Below are 26713 nucleotides of genomic sequence, written 5' to 3'. Positions count from 1 at the left end.
TATGCAACTCCCAGCCTTCCACACCATAGAGGTGCCAATTGATTACTCAGTGTGGATAATTACCTGAGCACCCTGCAGGACTGCAACAGAGTATTGATGGTCTCAGGGTGGTCCTCTCAGGGTGCTCTCAGGCATAATTCATCCTGCCCACCTGAAATGATGACATAGGAGCTGGAAATCCCTAAGGGGGAATCAGATCTTTGAAGTTCCTCTGGGACAGCTTCTGGGTACCCCTTTCCAGAGCTCCGGCCCTGGGGAAACACAGGGCTGCTCTGATCTTATGTTGGCACATAACCAATGTACCTATGCAAAGGAAGAAGCTGAGCTATAACACAAAGGCATTTTGCATCTGGAGGACGTGTTCTCGATGCAGCAAAACATCTTTGTTATGAATGTAACATATGTGGTACTCTTCCTCTGTTTGGCAGGAGATAAGAAAAACAGAAGCAATGCAAAAATGAAAACAAAATAGAGCATATAAGCATCATGAAACAATTACAATGCAGCATCTCATTAGGATCTAAATCTGGGATTGCCAGTCTTGTTTTAAAACCAGTTTTGTTCAACACCCAGTGACAGAATTTAAAAGCTGACATATCTTGCTGTATTGTGGGCTCCAGTCACAGCTGGTGTAAATCAGTATAAACTAATGAAGTCAATGGAGCTTCTCTGATTTACACTAGCTGAGGTTATGGCTCAATAAGGTTAGGCTTGCTTTCTAGGAGTGTTCAAGGAAGCCAACTTCTGTGTGTCCTGTGATGAAGTGGTTATTTATAATGGCCTTCAGTGTGGTTTAGAGCCAAATTTCCACATCAAAAGTAGCTTTATAAGAGATATCCTTACAGTGAGGTTCAGTGCAAAATCATGACTTCAGAAGCCAGCTTTCCTCATGCACTCAAGTATTTGATTTCAGCCTGAAATCCATTTGAGAAGCCAAGAAAAGCAGAGCCATTCCTGCCTACTTCCCCAGCTCTGCTTCATCTTTGAGTCGCCTGCATATCCAGCAGGCCCTGACCTACACTGCCCATTTATCAAGGCAAGTTACTCTAAGTGTCTGTTTATTTATGTTCAGAAATTCCCAGTAAGACAGACAAGTTTCATGCTCAACCTGAAAAATTGGGGACGGGGGTGGAGTTCTTACCAGTTCCAGAGCTATTTGTTTGACTTGGCCACTAGTGAAAATAAAACACAATAACGTGTCCCGGAGTCACAGTAAGAAGTGGAGGTCACAAGAAAACAGATCATGTCTTTCACAGCTCCTCAGCTTCAGTGCACTGAATTATGACTCCTATTATTTACTTACTGGATTCTCCACCCTGTGTGCACGCTCCAAACATTCAAAAAGCAGCAGGTCTCTGCTTCAAAGGACTGACAGGCAAGTGGGAGAGAGAGGAAAATCTGTCCTGAAGCTACAGTAACCTCCTCCTCCACCTTTGATCTGAAAGGTCAGATGTTCTCACAGCCCTCGGCTGACTCCTGCCATCTGCTGAGCCTACAGTCCTGCATGTCTGTGCTCTGCTCTGCTGAGTTAACCTGCCAGACTCTCATGGCAAAGATGTTCCCAGTGCAGCCAAACCTGCTCAAGGTGGGCTTTTCCAGAAGGATACTGTTTTTTTCTTAGGAAAACCCTGCTCCCTTCATGTCCAGGCTCGATGTGATCTATCAGCTGTCCAGAAAACATTTCACTGACCTTGCCACTTTGAAACAGATTGATTTCTTTAGAACTTAGTGCTAAAAATGTGTGTCTTGATCTCAGTTGTTGAGATCCCAAACCAGGGCTGAAGCCTCTCCAAACCTCCTGACTGGTTTCTGTATATTCTGTGGAGAATGCCACCCTCTTCTATGCTTTTCAGTGGGTTTAATCCTCCAGGAGCTCACTGGGGCTAAGGAGACAACTTTGTAGCAATGCTTCCAGAAAGGGAAACTTCTGAACTGCCAGCAGCAGAGAAATCCACACACAGACTGAACATGAAACACCAGTGTGTAAGAGCCTGCCCTGCATCTGAACCTCTTGAGAAGTATACCACTTTCTCCTAAAAAGCACCAGATCATCCTCCTCTTTCATACCCTCATGTTTTGCTTTTGGTCTCTTCTCTCTTCACAAAACATGTGATAGATATTTTCTCATTAAAAGCTGCAATCTCCTTTTCCAGGGAATGTTCCTGGTCCATCTTGGGAGGTAGTTAGAGAAACCCATTCAGTTACTGATCATTCACCAACCTCTCAAACCAGTTGGGATATTTCTCAGTACCCAGCACACCAGCTGAATGCTGTCTTTCTGGGTACTGAAATATCACTCACTGTTCTCCCCTTGTTAGGTTTTTTCTATGTAGATATTTTTTCTTTCCATTTGTGACTTAATATGGAGCCAAAGTAAAGCCAGAAAATAATTTCGCTATTAAACCCATCATGTTGGTTATTTGACATTTGGGAAGGCAGTTACACTAAAGCATCATAAATGCAAAACATTTCTGCTCCCCTCTACTTCTGTGCCTTGATCTAAGGACTGTGACTAATTGTTCCTAGAAGTTTGTTGAGTTCACTTGTTACTTAAGACAAATAATTTTCTACTTACATATTTCACAAAAACCTTTTTTTTTTTTTTTTTGGTTACATTACTTATGTTCTCCTCAGAAACACTCTCACAAACCATGGAAAGATCTACTATCACCGGTGTGCTGTTTTTTTCTCAGCTTCTCCAGATGAAGCAAGTGTGGAGATAGATTTTTTTCTTAGCCTGGATATTGTTCAGCTTTTAAAATGGTTGAGGACACTCAGTCTTTCTGTTTTTTAACCCAAACTAAACAGAATTCCTACATTTTTTTTTAAATTTAATAATTTCAAGAAGTAGTTGTGTTTGGCTGTCTCAAAATCAAAAGAAATTCTCTTCACTGTGGAATATTTTAAAAAGATAATTCCACTGGACAAATGAATTTACTTTCTGTTAACAGTCTCACAGCCTTTAAGTATTTGGCTCTAATTTTGGTTTTTATGCTTGTCTAGTCTTACTAGGGTTGAACTGGAAGGCAGTCAGATGATTCTCAGATAACAGGCAGGAAAAAACAATGTAAACCCCTTATCCCAGAGGAACTAGAAATGGTGAATTACGTACAAGTAAAGAAACCAATTTCCTCACCATCAGAACTTCTACTGAACCACAGAGTCTCAGAACTTTGCTTGAATCTGGCTGAGGCAAAGACAGGAAACTGCATCTTCTGAGCTTTAGAAATAGATCTTAAACATGTAAACATAAGATATTACACCCCTGTCTTTTAAGTAACATTTATATTATCTCAAATAAACAGTCTTGCTGAAGTTAGTCTGTAATTGACATCTGACACAGTCCACATTGCAACAGATATGATAAGTGCAGTAAACAGCAGAAATTATGTTTCTCCATTCTCTGAGAAACATTCATATTTCCTCGCACAGATAAACTTTATTTTGTTGCTATGCAACTCTCACACAACAGACCACATTCTGCAGTAAATAAGAGTACAGATTTTACAACTGGAGGGCAAGCATGTGGCCTTTTGGGTTTTCTCCCCATTTCGAGTTCCAGCCCCAGCTTTAGTTCACATTATAATATTCCATCATTTCATTACAAAGCTGCCTCTAAAGCTCAGTAAGGGATATTTCAAACTGAGCAAAGCAGGAGAGTCAGAATACACGAGGCTGATGGGAAACAAATGGTGGAGCTGGTGATGTCAGTGAAACCATTAAATTAAGGGGTTTTTATCTTCTTTAGTCTTCTTTAAAAATGAACATTAAGTTTTCATGACAAGATATTCAAAACCTGTGTGGCCTTTCCCTGCTCCCTGTAAAACTGCCATACCTGCAAGGGAGGTGAGACAGGTGAAGAGCTAGCCTTGATTTTACCCAAGAAGAGAACACTATAGTCTTATCTCCTTTATTCTTTACAGTTGCAAAATTTCTCATTAATTCAGTGGATATTTGTGTTATTCAGAGAACAGAGGCACAGATCCCGCGTGTCTCTGCATCCTCCTCATGAGCAGAGTGAAGAACACCAAGATTTATCTGACTTAAGGGTGTGCATGGAAACTTAATAGAGCCACTAGGCTCTTCCCAAGTCATGGGTTAATGCCTCAATTATTCAAGTTTCCCTTTTGCACATGGCTCCAAATTCTACAAACTCTCCCAGGCAGCGTCAGCCTTCCCTTGCCACTATTAGCAAATCAGTCCAGGTGAAAAATGTGACTCGGAGCTCCAGGTGGAGGCAGCTGGCACAGTTTGGGCTATGGGGATTTGCATTAGCCAAGGATCTGATGTACATCCAATGCATGTACACAACAGCTGTCTGATTGCAGAGGACTTGTGCCACTTAAACAGCTGAATTTCCCCAAGTTTCCCCCATTTGCCTTTGCTCTTTGGTTCCTTACAACTAAGAGTCCTCTGGGCTCCTACAGCCTACGTGCCACAAGGCCCAGATGCTTATAAAGTCACTAGGGAAAGGACACCCTGTTCATAAGAAAGCAAGATTTAATCTCTACAATCTACAGTCTGGTTTCTCTAAACAGAGAGCAAGAAGCATCTTTTGCATTTTAAATTTCAGCATTTCTGTTTATAGTTTCACTTTAATAGCTAAATTACTCCCAGGCATGGAAATTAATTATCAGCATTTGTTGCGAAACACCTTGAAGTTCTTATGCTGGTCTCATATAAAGGCCCATCTCTAATCACACCTCCCAATGTAGCAGCTTTCCTTAAGAGCCCGAGAGATTTAGAAACACCTGTAAAATTTGCTTTGAGTTCTTTCTTCAACCAGTGATTTCCTACAGATCAGAGCGTTCCCTCAGTCAGGATTGCAGGAGGAGGCCCACAGAGGGAATGCAGTTGGATTTTGTCTGGAAGCACAACAGGCAACACACAAGGCAAGAGTCTTCAGACCTAAATCTTGGAAAACAATACTTGATGTCTTCGGATCAGTGTCCTGCCAATTTCTTCTACTCTCTGGCATCCTGGAGGAGAAGTTGCCGATTACTTCAAGCCCCTGGTTTTCCAACCCACTCTAAGCCTTTCCTTTTTCTGCCTCATAAAAATCTCCATTCTGTCAGATGAAATTCACCCCTTAGTAACCAAAGATTTGCCACTACTTTTCTATGGATTTATTGCTCTCTTTGTGAAAAAAAAAAAAAAAAAAATCCCCGAAACAGTGTCTTCACCTAATCTACTCAGTTCCCCACTTATAAGTCAGGGATAACAAGTCTTTTTCCCATTTCTCCACAGACTAACCTGTTTAGATTGCAAACATTCCCCTCATGAAAGTTGCTATAGCATCTTGCCTGGGGCTAATGAAAGCTCTGAGAAAACGTGATTACGGAGAGGAAATGTCAATGTCCCACCTGTCAGTGCCATTGCCAGGCGAAACTCTTCCTTCAGCATCTGGAGAACTTCTTTTGCTCCTTCTTCACCCTGGGAGATTAGGAGACAATATGAACTATTATGTGTATATTTATGTGTGTAGGTATAGACATGCATACGTGTGCCAAGAAAGGTTTTCTGCACAAACATAAATCCTGAGGGTTGGTCATAGCAAATTTTAGCAAACAGCAAGTCAGATGATCTGGATGCACACAGATGCATCACACACACATGCTCCTCTGTGCACACAGACACACACATGTGTATTTAATAGGGCTAAACAGTGAGTCTAGGGATCTAAGCTTTCCCTCACTTACTTGATATGCCAGTCCCCAGAGGACAGGTCTCCCAATGAAAACAGCTTTGGCACCAAGAGCCAGTGCCTTGAGAACATCTGTGCCTTTTCTCACACCACCATCCAGGAACACCTCCACCTTCCCCTCCACAGCCTCCACGATTTCAGGCAAGACATCAATCTAAGAGAGAGAAACCAAGAACACAGTTTGGCTGCTCCTGAAACCCTATTTATTTTTTGAGCCAATTCTTACACATAGGATCCAAGTTTTACAGCAGCTTAATGAGCAGTTGCATGCCTAAATATATACCCAAATAACACAGCTTTGTATTGAGAACCAGCAGTGACTTTGCAGGGTAGAAGGTACATACAAAGGTCAGATTTATTTGGAGAGTCACATAAACAGAATGAGAATCAGCAGGGTCTCACAAAATGGCCATCTGACCCCATGACATATATCTGACACAAACCAGTATCTGATTCTTATGCAGAATGTACGAAACAGCAGCACTAAGGAAGCCTTTTGGTGGTATTACCTCCCAAACTTCCAGTCTTCACTAGTTAGGGGATGAAATTGGATCAGCTTACTTTTTAAATAATCATCTTTGCTCTCTGTTTAAATTTCCCATTCATTTATCCTGAGGGCAAGCTCAGGAGCCTAGAGGCAGGCGCTGTACCTATTGACAAGGAGTGAGAGAAACACATGCCTGGAAAAATTTAGAGTTGGCTGAAAAAATTTAATTAATGTATTTTCCCTTTTGAAAATGCATCTAATTACAAGAATGACTATAGAGAAAAACTTCTTAATATAAGAAAAAAATTAACTTTCCTCTAAGTTTTGAGCAAGGTGGGAATTTCTTTTAATGCATATGTATGCTACTTTCACTGAGCTCTGCTCATCCCCTTTCTCAACTTATCCCCTACACCAGTGATACAAGTAAGGGGGGAAAGTATTTTTACTGTTCTCAAGTTACAAGTGTGTAACCAGGGAATTAAGTAATTCCTCTTGACATGCAAGAGGTCTCAATGAAAGGATGAGCCTCCTGAATTCAAGCCTGGAGCATTAATTACAGGGCAAATTTTCCTACAAGGCCACCTAAATAGTTCCTATTCATGAAAATCAGGAAAGGAACACTACCAGAAGCCAAGTATTAAGGAGACTGGAAACAGTGTGTGGAAGTAAGACAAAAGACACACAAATTCACATCTTTCAAATACGGATGTAATTCATTTCCTTTCTAATGGATAAAAATGACTAGAAGATGGGGGGAAAAACTTTGAAAGTGCAGTTTGTTTTTAGATTTGGATTAAAATTTTCTTGAAGTTTGGCACTTGCTGTGATTTTCCCCCTCCCTTTGGTTTTGCTCTCTTGCCAGACATATTTTGGATCTGTTTCCATATCCAGAGACCACTTTCTACATCCTGACAAACTGTACCAACATTAAAGTGCTCTAATAACTAAAGCATGATGCAAACCATAATTAAAACACAGATTTCCTCAATGCGTAACTAGACACTAGAAATATTGACCAGCTTGGGTTCAGCTCACGATCTGAAACCCCATGAAACTGAAGCAAATTATTATATTTCTAAATCAGAACCATTTAACATGATCTGATACAGATACTTTATAAAAACAGGCATTGTGAAGTAGTGTTCTTTGTACCATAAATCCAAGGAACACATCGGCTTTAGCAGTTCTCCTCTGCCCTGTGGTGTAGCAAAGGAGTAACCCCTAACAAGGAGTTTGCAAATTTCTCTTCTACTGCAGCTGTCAAAAATTAATTTGTATTTCTTGAGCTTTCACGGGTTCCTCAAAATGATGTTTTTTAACAACCTTATACATTGTTGCTGTTGGATTACCTCACACACAGGCTTGCCCAAGAGTTTCAAATACTCCCAGTGAAATTGGGGAATACATTCCCAGGAGGTGACAAGAGGATCTGTTCCCCTCTCCCTTCGGGGAACCATCATGGAAAACAGGAGGTTTTTCATCGAGAACATATTGGAAATACTCAGAGAGGCACAACTGGGCTTTGATTCCCCTCCTTTTCATTCTCTTTTTATTCGTGCAGCTTTCCCACACCAAATGAAGCAAGATGAGTGATGACTGGAATTTTGGGGTTTTTCCTTCATCTTGAGCACATACTTTTTCATTTTCCTTCTTTCTTTTTTGCCGATGGAGAAATTCTCAAATCCCTTTCACCTTTGGAAAAGTCAGGGGGTAGCACGACAAGGAAAAGGAAAAACTGTAATTTAAGCACTCTCTCCCCTTTCCAAAGGTGAAAATACTTGAAAGGGGAAAAATGGAGAGTTTCATTCTGCCTTTAGCTGTTCCTTAACTACAATTTTTCAGAAGCCTCAAAAGAATATTAAAAGAGGAAAAACAACCCTAATACAACCTTCAGTGTGGTGCAAAATGGCAATGAGGGTTTTTCAAAAAAGAATGAGAAAGAAGACATGAAAGAGGAGAGTGGAAAAAAAATTTTGAAAGATTTTCCAATTTGATCTACCAAGGAAAGGCTGTGTCTAACTCAGAGTATGATGTGACATACATAGAGAAATAGAGAGAGGGTATTACTCATGGCTTAAGGCATAGAACACTTATTCAAGGTTTTTCCTCCAGCTTCCACATTTTCAGAGAAAGCAAACAAGAAGCCAAAAGGCAGAGAAAATTAGGGATTACTGGAGCATATTGGCATCAGTACTCACAGTAGCAGGGACCCCATCAAGCTGTCGTGCTCCGTGATTTGACACCAGGATCCCATTTACCCCAATCTTTACAGCTTCTTTGGCATCATCAGCTAGGAAAAAACCCAAACAGGATGTGTCCTTCCATAAGTGGGAGCTTGTAGACACCACAATCAGGGAATCACTAGGAAAATCATTGTCAGCTCATGCAAAGCCACCTTAGGGCTTCAGCCTTCCAAAGCCTCACCTCAACACAGAGAAAGGTTTTATCTTTAAGTAATAAGACCAGAAAAGTAGTTTGAAATATTGAAGCAGAACATTTAATCCCTTTGGATCAGCAGCCACCTTGGTTGCTAGCCCTTATTTTCTCTATTATGTTCCAGAACTCATCAGTAAGAAATTCTTTTGCTGAATGATTCTGCCCACTGCAAAATTACTGGCATGATTGTATTAATGGTGGCATTGGTGACAACACCAGGCACTTCTTTAAGCAGCTGCTTCCACAAACACCTTCACTGGTGGGTTCCTGATGGTGCAGGAGGAAGTGACAGCCCTCCCTTTGCCTTCCCCCACGAAGCAGCAGGTTTACACACCCCTGAGGATCCCTTTCAGCACGATGGGCAGCAAGGTCAGCCGCCGCAGCCACTTGATGTCCTCCCAGTTGACGGTGGCATCAATGGCCTCAGCGACATACACAGCCAGCCCACTGTTCTCTCCAAAGTCCTTCCCTGAGGAAAATGCCAGCTCACTGCTCGAGAAGTTTTTTAACCTGAAGTGACAAAAGACACAGAACAGTCTGAAGAGGATTCACTGTAATCACGATGGGTCTCAAATGCCAGTATTCAATATGCCTGAGTTAAAGCTTTGCTGCACTGCAGGGCAGGAGCAAAACCAGCCGGTCCCAGCACGTCAGATCCCACTCCTCAGTAAGCCAAAACCTTTGGCTGACAAAGCATCTGATAATCAACATAAGCACTGGATCTTTAATGTTCCTTCCAACCCAAGCCTTTCATATCTTTCTGTGATGGTTTTGTGATAAATCTGGGGCAAGTTTCTCTGGCCCAAGGTAATAGTCTGACTTCTATAGCAAAATAAATAGGGTTGGGGTTTGTTTTTCAAACCCAGGGAATTCAGCTATGAGAGGAATAGAGGATCAGGGAGGAAATAAATTTTGCTTAAGCTCCATGAAACAGATGAATGTCCATGAAGCCTTGCAAAGAATTCAGAATTTTCATCTGTCCAATAAGGCCAACAAGTCAGCCTGTTTACTTTGTGTCCCTTTTGTACAATTGCTTGTAAAATGTAGGGAGGAAAGGAAGCTCGTGTGAAAACATTGCTGTTACTTGGGTTTTTCCAGCAACAAAATCTCACAGGTTCTAGCACATCCATGTCCCAATTGCCCTGCTCTTCTGAAACTGTGTCCTGTTCCACATTGGGCTATTTAATACTCACATTTCACATTTTGGGAAGTGCATGAGTGTTTTTGCATGGAACCTGGCTGGTTTCACTGCTGATTTCATGCCTGCAACAAGCAGCATTTCACATGGCTTTTCTGTTCAGCTCCAGGCCCAGAAGCAAATGAGAAAGGAGTGGGCTCTCAGCAAGATCCAGCTTTTCAGCTGTTGGTTTGTGGAGGGTGGGGTGCCCAGAGAAAAACAGAACCATGGATAAGATTATATAAATAACTGTTGTTTTTCTTGGCCTGCAAAATGCAGATCAACACTTGGATGAATGTTGCCTTATATACATTTCAGAGCACAATGGCACCTTGTTGTTGCTTTGAAACTTTGTTGAAAACCCGAAGCCAAGAAAAAGTTATCACATAAATGAGCAGAGCCCCGCACTAGGAGAGTTTCACTGTGGCCTCTGCAACAAAGCACTGCCCGAGCAGCACTTGGGAATGCAGTGATTAATTGGAACCTTTAAGGATTACTCCAATTTCTCCTGATTTCATCCTGTTCACTCGAAACCTTGTTATATTTGGGCAGGTGGGGTCAAAGTGCTTCAGAAACACTCTCCTGCTTTCCTCAAATGTCTTTGGGTTGTTGGACTCGCATTCAAGGACTCCTCAACCCTGGGCATTAAAATTCTATTGCCCCTAAAAAGTAAGCTATTTTCATAATTGCTTAATTTTATCTTTCAGAGTAAAAGGTCAGTGTATATTGATAATGTGTCAAACACAGATCTCTAGCACGATTACAACATAGGGCAGACACATACCAGTGTGGTACATTTTCATGTTAGATGCACTAGGGCTTTTTGCTTTCCTCCTAAAGCTGTACTTTAACAGAGAAATCAGTGCAGAGTTCAGGTTGCTCTGTCAACTTCCACCTCTCAGCTGCAAGTTTGAGTGCACAGGGGAGAGCCAGCACCCCAAGCTCTGGAGGGGTTTTTGCCAGTGAGGTAGAGAATCAGATTTACTGCAGAACCCCATGGCTTATCTTCCTTTTGAATAGTATGGAAATTAAGAAAAACCTCTGGATGTGATTCTTGCTAGGTACATGTTACATACAATGTGTGTACAGTATAATACAACAGTCTTTGGAGACATAGGAAGAACAATTCAATTTCATTGATAATATTTAAAACTAGCTTTCACCCAGAACTCACCTCAAAGTTTATCTGCTTCAAAATACATTAAGCTGTCTTTTTTTTTTTCCCTCTGTCTCTCCATTTTTGTGTTCATTTTCATGCTCTAAATAATTTTAGCATGTGCCATGGTAGACTGTGTTTGTTACCAAGACCTCCATGCAAGAACCTTGCAAGATTTTTAGCTTCATGATGGATATCCCATCAAGTAAATATTCTTCCAGCCAGTCCTTGGCTGCTAGAACTGTGCCGGCATGTCAGTATGTGTTTATCAGAGGAATCTCTACAGTCTATCAATTCAGATTTACAAAAGGCCAGGCAAATCAGCACCGTTAAACACCATTGCAATGTTAAAATTCTGGTTTAACTCTGTTAAAATCGAATTCCTCATTGGCCCTGCAGTAAGGAGGAACTAGAATTAGTGCTGAAGTCAATTATGATGCCACTAATTCTGAGACACAGAAAATGTCCCAAAACACATTGTGGAGTAAAAATTGCCCTCATGGAGAGTTTAGAAAGACTGATACCCACATGTTTCTGTATTGGAGTGAAAGAAGAGTTGAAGTTGCTCGAAAAGGGCCTCTGCAGTCAGTAGCAACATGGCCCTGGACCCAGAGCAGTGTCATAGGACAACGTAGAAGGAATTATAACATCTTTTGGAAGGGAGTTTTGGCCCACAAAGTCCAGACCCCTTTCAGAGCCCAGCCAGTTCTGCTGCTGGATCCCAGTTCAACATCAGAGCAGGTCACTCCAGGCTCTGCCCTGTTTGAAGATAGCCAAGAACACATTTCCCCCTGCATAAAGAAATGCCCGATGTCTCTTACTTCAGCAGCCTCACATTGCGTCTTTTATAGCATGCAAAGAGCCAGGAAGGCTTTGTTTTGACCCAAAGCAGATCCCAGCCTAAGCAGACAAATGCACAGCTCCACAGAGCCGTTCCCCAGGACAAACTTCTCCCCCAGCAGCCCATGGTGGCCGTGGCACTGGCCCGGTCCTACAGCAGGCAGCAGAGGTACCTGAGGTGCGGGGGCAGCTGGAACTTGTTGCGCACGTCGGCGAGGCGCCGGCCGAGGTACGGGGTGTCCACTGTGACGAAGATCCCTCGGTAACCGGCTCTCTCAGCGCGCCTCACCAGCGATGCCGTCACCTGCCGGTCCTTGTACACATAGAGCTGCAGCCAGCGAAGGCCAGCTGGGGCTGCCTCAGCCACCTCCTCGATGGAGGAAGTGGCCCAGGAGCTCAACATCATCCCTGTCCCCATGGCCTGGCAGGCTGGAAGAACACAAAGTGAGATTCTCTAAACAGGAGCATTCAAATAAATGCATTTAAGGCTTCCAGCTTTTTGGATGTTGCCACGTTGCCTCCCAAAAATCACCCTCCGTACCAGGCTAACCTCATACAGATATGTTTTCATGAATCTATCACTTATTCTTTTTGGAGTAATCTGTCACTTATTGTAAAATAAAGGAAAAACACGCTGTAAAACTCCAAAATATTATAGAAAGCCTTGTTTTCCTTGGTCTACCACAGTATGCATATTTTTAATGTAAATGGACCTCTGTTTCAAGACGTCATCCCCAGCCCATGGAGGAATTAAAAAGTGGTCTTTATGACAACATTTTATTAAATAAGGATTACAAGCCTCTTGGAGTGGAAACTTATGAACAGCTTATTCAAACAAATTGGTTACACCCTCCCAGGACCACCAGCCAGTTTTCCCTCACTGGAAATACAGCAGCAATCACCCAAACCTCTCTAGTTTGTAACCATTCCATTCCTCTCCTTTAAATTACTGGACATAGTTCGCTCTACATCGGGAATGTTGCAAACCCAGGAACTGCAAAACTCTCACATCAGGTAAGGGAGAAATGTAAATGTTATGGTTCAATCTGCCTTTACGCATCCATTTATTTCCACTTTCCCCTTTTATTCCCAAGTCTACCTCTATTGCAAAAGCAAAAATTTAGTTAGAAACTGCACAGTAAAATGTTTTTGGTGAAGAGAAGATATAAATCATGGGATATCACCATATCCTTTCAACTTACCTTCACATGTAGCAACAGAGAAAATAGTGCTTTTCTCTTAATTAAGATTAGGTTTAAGCAGTTTGGTTCAATGAGAGTTCAGCCATCCCAAACGGGGTTATGGCATTTTCATGCAAGCAGACTCACAAAATTCCCCTTGTCTCTCCTGTAAAGTTCACAGCTCTCTGGTGAAGCACCAGCTCAACACATGCAGTTTAGATCTCTCAGGCAAATCCAAAGTTCACAGACAAAAGTTTTCAAAGTTTTAAAAATTCCCAGTTCCAGTTTTGATCGATTTGTGCTTGATCTTGATCATTTTAAAGCCTGTTTTGACAATTTTCTAGACTTCTAAAACCATGACATACAGAGGCCTGCAGTGCTGCCAGGTTTGGTTGGGGTTTTTTCTACCTCAAATTAGGTTTCTCTAAAAATACACTCCAACTTCTCAAACATTTAGCTGCAGTTGAAGAAAACAGAAGCAATTCATTTCCTCTAATGACCATATTTTACAGTTCACTTTTGGGGTGCTATAAATTATTTATTATTTCAAATCGGTCCTACTACAGCCATATTCCTACAGGACACTCTTGCTGCAATATGTGACATTTGGACATTTGCCAGAGTTTAAGCATAAGATGTTTTTGTAAACCAGCCTTTCCTCATGCCATTGCATGATTGCTTTTAGTTGCTTGTTTTTTATGTGTTTTTTTTTCCAGGTCTTCTTTTAATCCTCAGCATTGCCCAAAGGACACATTCATCCTTGTACACCCTGCAGGCTCCTGCTGGGCTCCGTGACAACACAGAGATCACAGCAGTAGCCATGCACAGGGAGCTGGGGAAGTCCATGGAATCACAGAAAGGTAAAGAATCTCTTCTTCTTCATCCTTAATCCAAACCTGCCCTCTGGCAGTTTGAAGCCATTCATTCTTGGGGAACTCAACTGAAGTATTTTACACAGCAACAAATGGGACAGGATGCACTTGGTAGCTCCAGTGACCTTTTTTCATCCTGAAGCCTCAGAGCATCCTCCCCCCATCTGGTGGGGCATCACTTCCTTACGTGGTTTGGGAAGGGTATGGAATTTGTCCCTGTGGGCAGCTCAGAGGAAGAATACTTCAGGGAGGGCACTGGAGAGGAGCCCAGTTCAAGCTTGCAGATTTTGTTGGAGTTACCTTGTATGGGAATGGGAACTGCTTTTTTCCTCTAGCTGGGCAAATTCCCATCATTTCCCTTTTAGGGGCATCTCCGAAGGCCAGCAGTCAAACTGCCCCACTGCAGGTGTTTTTCCCTGAGTCTAGTGAATCCACTGTCCCCAAGCTAAGGGCCAGAGGACATTCCTTGGGATCAACACAATGTCCTTTTGGTGCAGTGGTATTTCTCAGGAGTAGCAGCTGTGTTCTTGGAGCTGCATCTCCCGAGAAACAGAGTAGTTTAAAGAACTCCACGTTGCTCTCTTGACAAACCACACTTGGCTGAGAGATCCCTGTCAGCCTCTCCTCCCTCAGCCCTTACCAAACCCTGCGTGCGAGCAGTGCCTGCCCATTGACACAACACATCTTGTCAGCTTTACAAGAAGGCTGGAGGGAAAGGGTCACGTGGCCAGAATGGATCTGGGATGTGCTTGGCTTGCCAGGCTGCCTGGGCACACTTGCAGCATTAAATCCCCCAGCAATGCTGCTCTCTGGGGGAAATCCAGGTCAGGTCAGGCCAGGCCACACTGTCCCATATGAATATTGTCCTCTCCATGACTCTGGATTGACATTAATTTTCATATCTCAAAATTAACCTCATCTTTTGATCACCACATAGGTAACAGGTTCGTGCAAAGTCCTGCTGCTTTCACTGTGGCTGAGCACAAAACGTAATAAATGGCCAAATCCCTCCTTCCCAGTCATAACCATGTCTGATGGGCAGAAGAACCCCAAATCTCAATGCTCATCTTCACAGAGAGAAAAAGCACAGTAGCAGCCTGTTAAGAGCCAAAGGAACAAAGGTGTTGCTCCATCTCTAGTGGGAATGACAGAGCTGCCAGAAACTCAGCCAAAACAGGGGGAATAAAACAGCTTTCCAGTCAATACTCCTGTGCTCCATTTGGCAAAGCAAACGGTGCAGCCACGTCACAGGTGATGGTGAAACCCTTTCTGTGTCAGCAGCAGCCTGGAGAGGGGTTTGAGTGCAGCTGCAGAGGGCAAACACAAAAACTTCAGCCCTGAGCAACTGTCAGTGACAGTTCTCAAAAGACCTGGCCAAGAACACAGTCAGGTTCTCAGCCTGATTTTCAGCCATTCATGGAAAAGCCAGGCACCGCAATGCTGCTGTGAGGTGAAAACATAGGAATTTAAATTATCCATTAGGTGCAATATGGAATAAGCAAGAGTATAAACACAAATCTCAATAAAATAATGCTACAGATTAGTTCATAATCAATTCAGGTTGCAAAAAAACTGCTATTTCTTGCTGAGCAGCTGGATGGTACATAAAATTTTGAATCACTGCACTTGAGGTGGGTCCTGTTGACACGGGGATCACATTGGTTTGCAAGCACAGCATGAAGTCAGGGTGGCAAATTAATGCTTTGGCATGGAGGAACAGTGAATCTGCTGATGGACAAACAAGAAAAAAGATCCCATAGAATCAGAAGAGTTCTATTGAAAAGTGTTTAGAGAGCAACCTTTTGCTCTTTAGTGGCTAAGATTATTCATCGAATTTGGCAAATATTTTTAGTCAAAGAGGTTGAAATTAGAGTGGGAAGGATGTGAAAAAAAACACCTAAGTCAAAATGTCATGTGTTGATCTTTTCAAAATGGAAATGTTTTCTCCTGAGCTGACACTTTTGTTTCAAAACAGAACTATAGCTAAAAGCATTAGCCAGTAGGAAAATGAAATAAAACATTATGTTTTGGATCAAATGAAACATTTCAGTTAATCCAAAACAATTTTCCTCCCAATTTTTCAGTCTCTACTGAACAGAAAATCCATTCTTTGGAAAATTGCCACATACACTGATGAGCTACAACTAAAATGCCAGGGAATATACTTGAAGGAAGACCTAGAAAAACTGGGACAACAGCCAAGGTGCATGAAATTATTTCAAGGACAAGAGAGCTTTCTCTGTAAGGAAGGACTCCTGCTACTTTCAGACAAATGTCAGAAAAAATTGAGGAGCAACCTTATTACAGCCTGAATAGACTTCTTTAAAAATTTATTTATTATTTTAAAGTCTAGCTAACAGGAGTGCATGTAAATCCAACACCTGGATTTGAGGCTGTGAAAGGTTTGACCATGACTGCAGTTTATTCTGCTCACCTAACCTTTGGAATAACATTGTACATTGTGTTGGCTGGCCTGTCACCAGCAGCTTTTAAAATGACAATTGGATGTTTTTCCTAGAAAAGATCCTTTACTCATGCAAAAGTACTGCCCATGAAGGGGAGTTTCAGGTGAGCTGACAGACCCTGCCATGTTCTGGGAAGGTGCACACTCCTCTCCACCAGCTTGGTTGCTGCGGCAGAGCATCCCTCAGGAAGCAGCAGCCCCCAAAACCCTGACAAGGTCCAGAGCAAGAAGTTGTGAGGGCAGGGAGTTCTAAGGGACACCATGACATGCCCTTGTCCCCAGAGGGGACATTTACCCTACAGCACATGGGCAAACCTGCCAGGAGAACAGAGCAGCTCCAAGCAAGATGCTGTCACTCCAGGAAATTCCTCAAGCATTGTCCTCAAAACACCAGGAGCTCAGGGAAGGAGCTGTCATTGCTCTCTTCACCACCCTGCTCTGCAGGGCAGCGTGGTGTGAACCAGGATTATCCCACGAGCCAGGCAGACTTGTGGCACACAGGGAGGCTCCTGTGGGAGCTGCTCTACCCCCAGCACAAGCCAGGGCACTGGCTGGGAAGGGGCAGGACTCAGGCCACACTGTGCTTCTCAAGGATCATGGCCACAGCAGAGGCACCACCCCAAAAAGCACTTCCTTCACACCTGAGCCAAGAAAAGCCAGGCTTATGGAACATGCCAGGCTTTGCAGAAGCTACAGGACTATGGATCAGACTTCCTTGGCTTGTGCAAACTGGTGCAGCTGAAGCAGAAGCTGAAGTAAAGCAACCAACCAACCAAGTTTGCTCACTTAAACTCTGTGCTACCTCTGGAACAGAAGAGAAGTTGGATGTGGCAACTCCCCTGATCCTGAGTGTCCCAAGTTTAAGAGAACCCTTAAACCAAATGTGTACTTTACAGCTAATTCCTGTCATCTTGTAAGGTCAAACCAAAAGCTTGGCACTGAGTGCCCCACTCCATCTCTAACAGCAAAAAACCAAAGCCATTTTTTTTCTCCCCCAAAATGCCATTCAATGGGTGTGATTTTAATACTGCCCTCCTTTGAAAGCAATTAAAAATTCACCAGCTCCAATGGATAAGTTCTCTGGACCACACATTCCAACTGGTGCCAGTACACCGAGCTGTCCCAGCTTGAAAACCCAGGAACATTAAATGCAAAAATCATGTGTTAAAGTTTGAAAATGTGGTACCTAGCCTTATTGTACCACTCAACTTTGCATGCCATTGTGGATTTATGCCTTAAAATGTGGCCAGGCTGCAGCATCAGTGGGAATTTTTGCTAAGAAACATCCCGAATTTTGTGTTTCAAATCTCGCTCTCACCATGGCATTAATATGTTTGCACTTAATGTTTCAGAGTTTCCTCCTTGCACAACCTGGCCCAGAAGTGATCCGTGGGAGCTGCCAAAGGATGGGACAGCACCAGGGCGTCCGCCGGCCCTTCCCAAACCGATCCGAGGTGCTGGAGTGCCATCGCGTGGAGTGCGCTGGCACTTGCAAACAGGCAAAACAGCGTCGGCTTCCGATTAAAGCCCCTGGGAAAGGGAAAAGTGCAGCCCCAAACATGCTGTAAAATTGGAGAGGTGTGTTTTTCAAAGATAGCGCTGGAGCTGTGCTGTAGCCCACCCCCGTGCACATCACAGCGATGAGAACTGAGAGCAGCTCACACTGCAGGGCTGAGAATGCGACTCGCTTCACACCAGCATCTGCTGCACTAGGCATAGAAACGCTGTTAGATAAATAACCCAACCATGCACAGGATTATTTCCATGTTTTCATATCACTTACTTAGGTTTTGTACCCCCTTCCTTTCAGCACAGGAGCACTGAATTGCACAGCCCACACCTCTTCCTAAGATTTGGTGCCATTCCACAACTGGAGTTAAAGGAGTATGTGACAGTTCCCCATCTGAATTCTGGTTAATATCCTTTTGAGCTGCAGCCTTTGTGCTGGCAACATCTTTGTGCAGCTTCTAGCCCAGAAGGGCCCTTATCTCACTGCCTCCCTGGGATGCTCTCAAAGAGCTCTCTTCCAAGCAAGGATTTTTCCCAGGCAAACAAAGACCTCTAGAAGTTGGATGAATTTCTATAGTCAGTTCTCTGAAGAGAATGTTGCTGTGACAATGTTTACAGTTACACAGAATGTATGGATAGGTAGATAGATGTTTTCAATTTTATATGCAACAATTTTTTTCCTTCTTGCATCCTTCGTTATCCTTCATTCCCCCCCCCGCCCCCCGTCCTCCCCCGTTTCACGGAGAGGGAAACCACACTCAGAGGAGTGAAACAGTAAAAAACAAACGTGAGAATAAACCCGGTTACCCTGAGCAGCAGCTCAAACCCTCGCAGGAGCGAGGAGCCCAGCCGGGATGCCCAGGCAGGGCACTGCCCCGCCCTGTCCCTCCCCACGCCGCGGCAGCGCTCACCTCTGGCGGTCGCCGTCTCTCCGTGGGGGTGAGCCATGCGCTGCATCGCCGTGGCGGCCACGCACACGGGCACGGTGACCCTCTGGCCCAGGACAGAAGTGGACAGGTCCATCACTGACACGTCCCTGAGCACCCGCGGGTACAGCTTCCACCTGGCACACACACAGATACACTGAATTTCAAACGGCTGCAGCATGGCAGGAAATCACAGCTCCCATTGGGCAAGAGCAGGTTTTCCCGCTGTCAGTGGGGCTGGAACAGAATCCCACTGTGCCATCCAGAGCTGCAGCAAAACCCCTGCAGGGCACAAAACCTGGAGGGACCAAAGAGGAGCGAGGGTGAAAGAGGCAAAGACCCCTTGAACATTTTTGGCTGGTATTGTTTGAAAGAAAAGAGAAGAGCTGTAACACAATGAAGTTCGTGGTGAGTCTCAGCCCCCTGAAAGCCTCGGGGCAGAACTGGGTGCCAGACGCTGTGTGCAAATGGGGAAAGTCATCAGCCACCCTCAGTTATCCCTTCCATGGACTAGGGAACCAACAGACACAGGATTATTGGTAACACAAGCCTGGCCTGCAGGCTTGGAACTCCCTTTTCCAAACCAGAGCAAACTAAACCACACTTAACCTGAAATTACAGTTTACTGCAGCTAGACTGGACACCACATATCTGCACACACAGAAATTTACCTTTTTTTAACTCCCATGCACAGAACAGCATCAGACGACCACGATCCCTATTACGGGATAAACTAGACACCATAACACCCAAAGTTTTATGAGGAGGGTCGCATTCCTGGGGATACCTGTGCCATGGGACTTGTCCCCATCATCCAGGTATTGTCACAGCACTGCCACTACTAGAAGTCATAAGAGGGGGTGCAACACCTGGGGCTGCCTCTCGTGAGCTCAGCCAGGCCAAAGCTGCCCTGCAAGCACCACTCTCTCACACAGGCCTCCCTCCCCGCAAAAGGGCTCCCACGGCTCCTGAAATGTAATTACAGAGAAGAATTTAAAATGTATGGTCTAATACTGCTGAACTTGAGCAACTGCTCAGCACCAGAATGCTTGAGACTGATAGTATTATAATTACCAGCAGAGAGAGACAACCAGATCCACTGCTATCCTCTGACAGGGAGTAGGGCTGAGCTTCAGCTTGTGTATTAAAATGAAAATTCAGGGGGGAAAAGACAAAGTCTGTTTTATAGAAAGATCAAGAGACATTTCCCCAAAAAGCCTGGGGCAGAGCCAAGATGAGACCCGCCTTTCTGAAGCCTGGAGCTTGGGGCTGTGCCAGCTCTCCAGGCAGTGCTCCCCAGGAAGGAGAAGGGCAGTTATGATGCTTGGAAGGAGATGTGTGGCTGTGGAAGTCAGCTGTGCTGCTCAGTGCCAAGACACACACGGCAGGAACATCTCCTCACATTTGTTCTCATGCCATTGCAACAGTTTGTTATTTTTCAGGGGAGGATGAGCTGAGGGTGGGACAAAGAAAACATAACTTCTTTCTCCCCCTTTTTTTCCTAATCCTCATTTCGAAGGCTTCCACTCTGCCCTAAGGTATCTTTTCCCAGCAAAGAAAGAAAACAAAAATCCCTTTGTAACCTTGCTCATTTATACAGTCAGACCCAAAAGCATAAAGGATGTGAAGCATCTCCCTCTTCCCCAGGCTCCTGGTTTCTCAGATTGGTACCTGCCACTGCCATCTCACAGCCGGCCTGTGAGGGTCAGCCCTGAGGTACAAGATCCCTGTGGTGCTTTTGGCTGGGAAGAGAAACAGGAAGAGCCAAAATCCTCCCAGCAGTGCATGCAAGAAAAATGATGCAGTCCCAAGCAGAGATCCCTGATCAGGTCACATCCTGTCAACCAACACCCAGTTGGATGGGTGCTCCTGACCCAGAACTGAGTGCTCCCACAAAAACACCAAGCATGATGATCTGAGTATCATCATCCTTTAATAAAACCTCATCTTGCTTTTGAAACTCAGGTGTTTCCAGCTCTGAGTTTGACAGACACTTGAAACCAGGCATTGTCTGGACAGGGAAATGCCCTTCACAGCAGCAAGGAAACCTCACAGGCAGCATTTCCCCATCACCAGGGCACACATTCATTCGGCTGCACACAGCACCTGCTTCCTCCAAGTCCTTCAGTGAAACATTTCCTTGGAAATGTTTTTTTGGAAAAAAACTTGGATTTTTTTTTTTTTAATTCATCATCTCCTCATCACCCACATCTTTTTCCAGCCAAGTCCACACTCGTATGCTGCAATCAGCAACTGAGAGCGAATGCATCCTTCTTCCCAGCTGGAAGCAGGAGGTGCCACAGTGGGGAAGGCAGCGAGCACTCCCAATTTAGGCAGCCTCAGCTAAAAGCTGTTTTGAAGGAAGGATTAAAGGGAAGGAAGGGGGATTAATCTTTTGGGTTTTTTCCTTTTTTCTCCACGCTCAAAAAGATTTCTGATTGTAAATTACCTTGCAGTGGGGTAAGAGGGAAGCACTGGCTGCTTTCAGCCAGGAAAAACATTGATATTTTCAAACTGCACAATATTTTCAAGCAGCTCCTCTTGTTCCTCTCCTGAGTTGTCCCAAATCCCCTTGTGCTGCAGGGCAAGAAGCATATCTGGGAAAAGACACACTGCTCAGGCCAAGCCTCCATCCTAAACCCAACCCAGTTTGCTGCCCTTCTGTCTCCTACAGCCCCACTTCCCTGCAGAAGGGGCAGGGGCTGGTGCTGTGCCAGGCTAAGCATCAGCTGCTTTTCCTTGGGGAAAATTATCTTCCCTCCCAGCATGTCTTGCCATCCACACTCTTTTCACAGTGCACTGGGAATCTGAGGTGAAAGACATCACAACAACACAAATAAATTATTATTCCAAGCATTCCTTTCCTTTTCTCCCCCTGAACTTCTCAGACTTGTCTGACCCAGTCCCAACATCAGCCTTGCTTTTTAAACCAGAATTTAAATTATTTCTGTGGCCGTTTTAATGCCTTTAATTGGTATAAGGTAACACCACGTTTGCAGAAAGCCTGCATTGATGCTGGCACTGCTGAAGCAGCAGCTGCTGCTCCTTGCACACGACAGAACAAGGCAGCTTCTCCCAAGGCCTCCGGGAATTCCGTGGCAGGGCGGATTAGCAGGAGCCTGCTCCACACCCGCCCTCCCTGGCATGCCCAGAGGGGAGACTCCAGACTGATTTCCTGAATGCCATCGAGCTAAAGGCGTCCCGACCTTGTCACAAAAATCTCTTCTCCATTAAGGCCCCTCACTTTTGTGACAACTAGAGAGGGGATTTCAGCTCCAGACGGGGCTGGGAGTACACTTGGCATTCCAGGATGCAGAGCAAACCCAAGGAGAAGGCAAGCAGACACCACAGGGAATGCTCTGCCATCCCAAATCACCCTTTCTGGCCTTAATGCCTCACTTCTGCCGGGGCCATTTGAGAACTATGAATAAGAAATACTTTTCTGGCCTCAGCAGGAACACACTGATGTCAGCATCTGAGTGCTGGTTCTTCCCTCATTCCCAGAAGAGCTGGGGGAAAGTTGTTGTACCTGGTGTTCAACTCATCTTAAACACTGTCCTTGTGGAGGCAGTTTATACTCTGGAATCTGATAACACAAAGCACCTCAAGGTCAAAAGGCCAAGACATTCATTTTATAATCCAATGAGTATCAATTGTGCTGCTCCAAAAATTGCATGGAGTGTTCCAAAGATACTGCAGGATGCAGCAGCACAACCACTATTAGGGTTAGTTTTTAATAACAGCAGTAATATTAGTCCTTAATAAGATAATCTATTTATTTCTCCAGAAATGAAACCATTTGTTTGACAAAAAAAAAAAAAAAAATAAAGAACTCACAGATAAACCCAGCACTGGTTTCCCCTCCTCACACCTCACCTGAATAATCCTGCACCATAAAGGTACAGGCTAACCACTCCTGCTTCTGGTTCAGTTTTGTGCTTTCTCTTCCATTTAAACTTAAAAATATTTAATAATCTGCAAACTTTCTAAGTCAGACTGAACCCTGCAACTAAACTTCTGACAGGGGAAAGCAATGGGAAACGAAGCTGAACTTACTCCAGTCTTTCACACAATGATCTGACTTGGTGATCTTTGTGCCTCGAGGGTGTAAAGTCCATCTGACTTTATATTTACCCACAAGCTGCAGTCGGGAACAGGCAGAACACAAGGACTCTGTGAGGGTCAGAGTGAGCAGCACTGCCCCATCTGTAACAGCTGGGCCATACTTCTCCCAACAGTATCCAAGGGAAAAATAAAGGTTTTTCAAAGTCCCTTGTGTCAAATAGGTCTTATAAACCAAAATATTACTAAGTATTTATAGGAGGTCCTACTTTTTAGAGATGTATTCCCAGGAAGTCATTGCAAACATGGCCTAAGGACTGTTCATGGCAGCATCCCATATACTGAGAAAATGGGATCTTGTTTTATTTCAGATAAATACAAAGGGAGGGAAAGCAAAAGAAACACCTCCCAGCCCCTTCATCCCCACTCTGCTGAGGAGCAGGGACCAGCACTGAGGGACTTTCAGCCACACCAAATGTCATTCATTTCTTTAAATGTCTCAGGCATTGCTAATGAACATCGCCTTCAGTCCCAGGCTGCCTGCAAACACCACAGTTTCAAACACCTAAAACTGGAAGGTTTTATTGAAAACCTGATAGAAGATTCAGGGAAGATGAGGTAAGCCTGAAGCCCACAGGCAACCAGCCCGATGTAAGGAGGTCTTTTATCAGAGGAATCCATCCCTGTGGCAGGAACAGCTTCAGAGCAGAGCTGCCCTTATCTCCCTGCCAACACCCAGCTCTGCTGATGCCAGCACAGCATGGGACATGCCCAGCTGTTTGTTAGCCTGTCCCTGGCAGCTTTAGATCCCACCTCATCATGATCAGTTTCAGCAGTTACAAGTCAAACATTCACTGCTTCTGCAGTTTATTGCCTGCAAGTGCTTCTTGGAGTGTCCTTTCCTTAATGTTTCATTTTGCTTTTATGAGGGCAAGTAGCATCAGAGCTTCTGGAAACATTAAAAAAGGTACAATAAAAATCAGGTGAGCACTACTCCATCCCCTCCTGCTCCTATTCATTCCTGAGAGTAATCTTTTGGCTTGTGTTTGAGCAGGGGAATTTCTGTGATGGCAGCTTCTTCATGGAGATAAGAGGTCTGGAATAAGCAGTGGAGATGAGTTGTCTTCTCTTGACATGATAAAGTTTTTCCATGTGTGTCCTTAAAATTAAGGTTCTGACCTTTGAGATCCTGCTAAATGAATTACCACAAGAGTCTTCTACAACCTTCAACTTGCATCAGACTTCCAGCTGAATGGCCCATAGCCTATGGGAAAGTAACTGGAGCACTGAGTAGGACTGTAGAGAAGCAAACTGGGGAGGGATAAAGATAAACCAAGATAATAATGGTTTGGTTTGTTAGACTCAGAGGAACTAAAGACAAAGCCTTTGCAAAGACAAGTGCAGGGGGTTAAACGTCTGCACCAACACAGCCCCAGCAGGAAGGAGATGTCCACAACTGTTTGAGCAGCTTGGCTGGGCTCAGCTGGGCTGAGGGGAGCAGCCTCCAGCTACCTCCTTCCCTCTGCCCTGCTCAGGGACATCTGGGAAGAGGGAACCAACTGATCTTATGCCATTTGTGACACTTCCACCAAATCCCACAGCAAGTGCCCATTGACTTTGTGCTGACCTTGTCCTTCTGAGGCTATGGGTGACCTGAGCCCAGGTTTTGACAACAGTTCAGGGGATCAGTCTAAGTCAAAACTGGTTTAGAACAGTTCCCAGCATTTACAGTATCTCCTGAAGGGCTGACCTCCTGCTGGAAACCCCTGAGCACAGCTGGGCCACCCAGGACTGAGCCCCGGCTTTCCCATCTCGCCCCAGAGCTGGGAAATGCAACTCCTTCCTGCAGCTCTCATCTGGGAAGGCCACAGAACTAATTCAGTTTAGGAGAACTAAGGAAAAGGCAAAACTGACTAAGGACCTAAAAAGTACAACCCCACCCCATGAACCCCTTGCTGGCACTATAACCCAAAATGTACAAATTACAGTTTCATTGGCTGATTAAATACTGGAGCTGAAAGACTCTGGAGAGAATTTCTGTTAACAAAAGAACCTAAATGCAGGCAAAACTAAAAAGGTGCTAATTGATTTTATGGACTGCTTTTTGACAGAAATTGTTAGGTGGAGGACTGAAAGGTGAGAGAGCTGTCCTGAAAATCAGTTGAGAGTCTTTTAGCTAAATTAGAAAGACGTTGCAGAAAAATTGAGTTTTGTTCACAGAGAAAAATCTAAAATTGCACCACATCTACCAGTAAAGCAGAACTTACACCCCCTGCCTCCCACCCTGGCCTTCAATCATCCTCCTACCTGGAAAATGCTGCAACATTATCTGCCAGGGTTTCCTGGTCATCCGCCCCAGATCGGTAATAATCGTACACGGATTTGGGCAGAAAGCTTTTAGCATACTCCTCAAAATCTGCAATGCACACTGGCTTGCCAGACATGTCTGCAGATCTCACTGGTTTAGTTTATTCCCACTCTTTTAAACTCTGGAGTTTTGCCTGTAAATCATTAATTTGGGACCTCATCAGGAGTCAACTTGTCTACATTTCTCCCTCCCAAAAAAAAAAAAATACACCAACTTCTTGTGTCATATTGGACTTCAGCACCATCTTTTAGTTCATGTGGTCAAGGCCAACCTAAAAAATAACAGAATAAAATATGTTAAAAAAGAAGAAAATTAGTAAGCAAGGAAAGAAATATGTAGTTAAACCTCCAGTAACAGGAATGTACATTCCCCTCTATCATCCAAAATATCCAGGAGACTGAAAGCAGAAAGAGTTTGCTCACACCCAAAAAGCAAAATCTTGATTTGGATGATTTCTAAAAGCAGGTCCCAGCCTGCACATTTAGGGTAACACCTAACACAGGTGAGGTTGCAGTTATTTCCATTAGAATCCTGGATACCAAGGCCAGTTGCAGAGACCCAGCTGCCAGACATCCTTGGGCAAACAGCTCCTGATTTTCAGGTAATTCCATCTCCACAACACAGAGGGCTCTCATTATTCCTAAAATGTTAAGGAGTCAGATGCACTCACCGTCTGGAAATAAAATCATCTTATCAAAGACACAACCCTCATCCAAAGTGTAAAAGACTTGGTTAACGTTTCTTGATTTCTCCTTGTTTTAAATTTTAAAAAATATGCAGAGTTTGAAAAAGGTTTATAGTAATTGTTTGACAGGGAAATTAAGAGTATATCATGTGTATATATTAATTTTTTCAGCTGCAGACTGCACATTAATATCTATTTACACACAATTACACCACAAGGCATTTGTCACGTATCAGTGTCAGAAACAATTCAAATGCAAACTGCTTTAACCTTGGCATTTCACTGCACTTGCAGCAAAAAACTGGGGACACGTCTGCTTGCATTTATTTAAAGTTTGCATTATCTGTGCTAAAAACAGGTATTTATCCTGGAGCATGAGAAAAGAAGTGCTGCATGATAGCTGGACATTCTAACATGTGCAGCTGAACTCAACCTTAATGAACTCAAAAGGTTTTTATGTTGGGAAGTTGCAAAAATTTCTGGAGGCAACAACAGTGTGGCACCACTGTTCCCCTCTCCCCATTCTATAATGTCTTCAAAACTCTTCCCACCTTGATATTTATTTTTCCACTTAGATGCTTATCTACCACATTCACAGGATATCAGTGATTTACTTTAATTGTCATTATTTGCTACTCAGGCAAGAAGTTCCTCTTCCCTCCCCTGTAGTGAAGTTTCTCAACTGCCACCCTTTATGGATCTCCCACATGTGCCACTCACACCCCGAAGCCCCTCTTGGACCACTGAGTTCCTACTGCAATCCAGCCAACACACCTTGGAAAGTTCCACAGAGCTCAGGGGTCCAACTGGAACTGGAGCCTCCAGCAGGATCCACCACTTCCCATG

At 44.0% G+C, this 26713-nt stretch overlaps 1 protein-coding gene across 1 annotated transcript; it reads right to left on the bottom strand.

Annotated features, from left to right (window-relative positions):
* Positions 1 to 3896: 3896 nt before the first annotated feature.
* On the bottom strand, positions 3897 to 25267 carry HAO1 (hydroxyacid oxidase 1). Its single transcript, XM_053974476.1, has 8 exons — positions 25122 to 25267; positions 18738 to 18889; positions 11974 to 12229; positions 8962 to 9137; positions 8390 to 8481; positions 5700 to 5858; positions 5364 to 5433; positions 3897 to 4979 (listed from the first exon to the last, which is right to left on the bottom strand). The coding sequence occupies exons 1-8, from the start codon at positions 25256 to 25258 to the stop codon at positions 4909 to 4911; spliced, it is 1113 nt and encodes a 370-aa protein (XP_053830451.1). The 5' UTR covers positions 25259 to 25267; the 3' UTR covers positions 3897 to 4908.
* Between the last annotated feature and the right edge of the window lie 1446 nt (positions 25268 to 26713).

Source organism: Vidua macroura, chromosome 3 (genome assembly GCF_024509145.1).
Source record: "Vidua macroura isolate BioBank_ID:100142 chromosome 3, ASM2450914v1, whole genome shotgun sequence".
Taxonomy (NCBI): domain Eukaryota; kingdom Metazoa; phylum Chordata; class Aves; order Passeriformes; family Viduidae; genus Vidua; species Vidua macroura.
This window is presented reverse-complemented; position numbering and strand designations above follow the sequence as displayed.

Excerpts from the sequence above, each read along its gene's own strand:
- HAO1 (XM_053974476.1), bottom strand. The coding sequence starts at position 25,258 with ATGTCTGGCAAGCCAGTGTGCATTGCAGATTTTGAGGAGTATGCTAAA. Across the intron at positions 5,859-8,389 it reads TTGATGGGGTCCCTGCTACT|ATTGATGTCTTGCCTGAAAT; the intron begins GTGAGTACTGAT and ends TCTCTCTCTTAG. Across the intron at positions 5,434-5,699 it reads TCTGGGGACTGGCATATCAA|GGTGAAGAAGGAGCAAAAGA; the intron begins GTAAGTGAGGGA and ends CTAATCTCCCAG.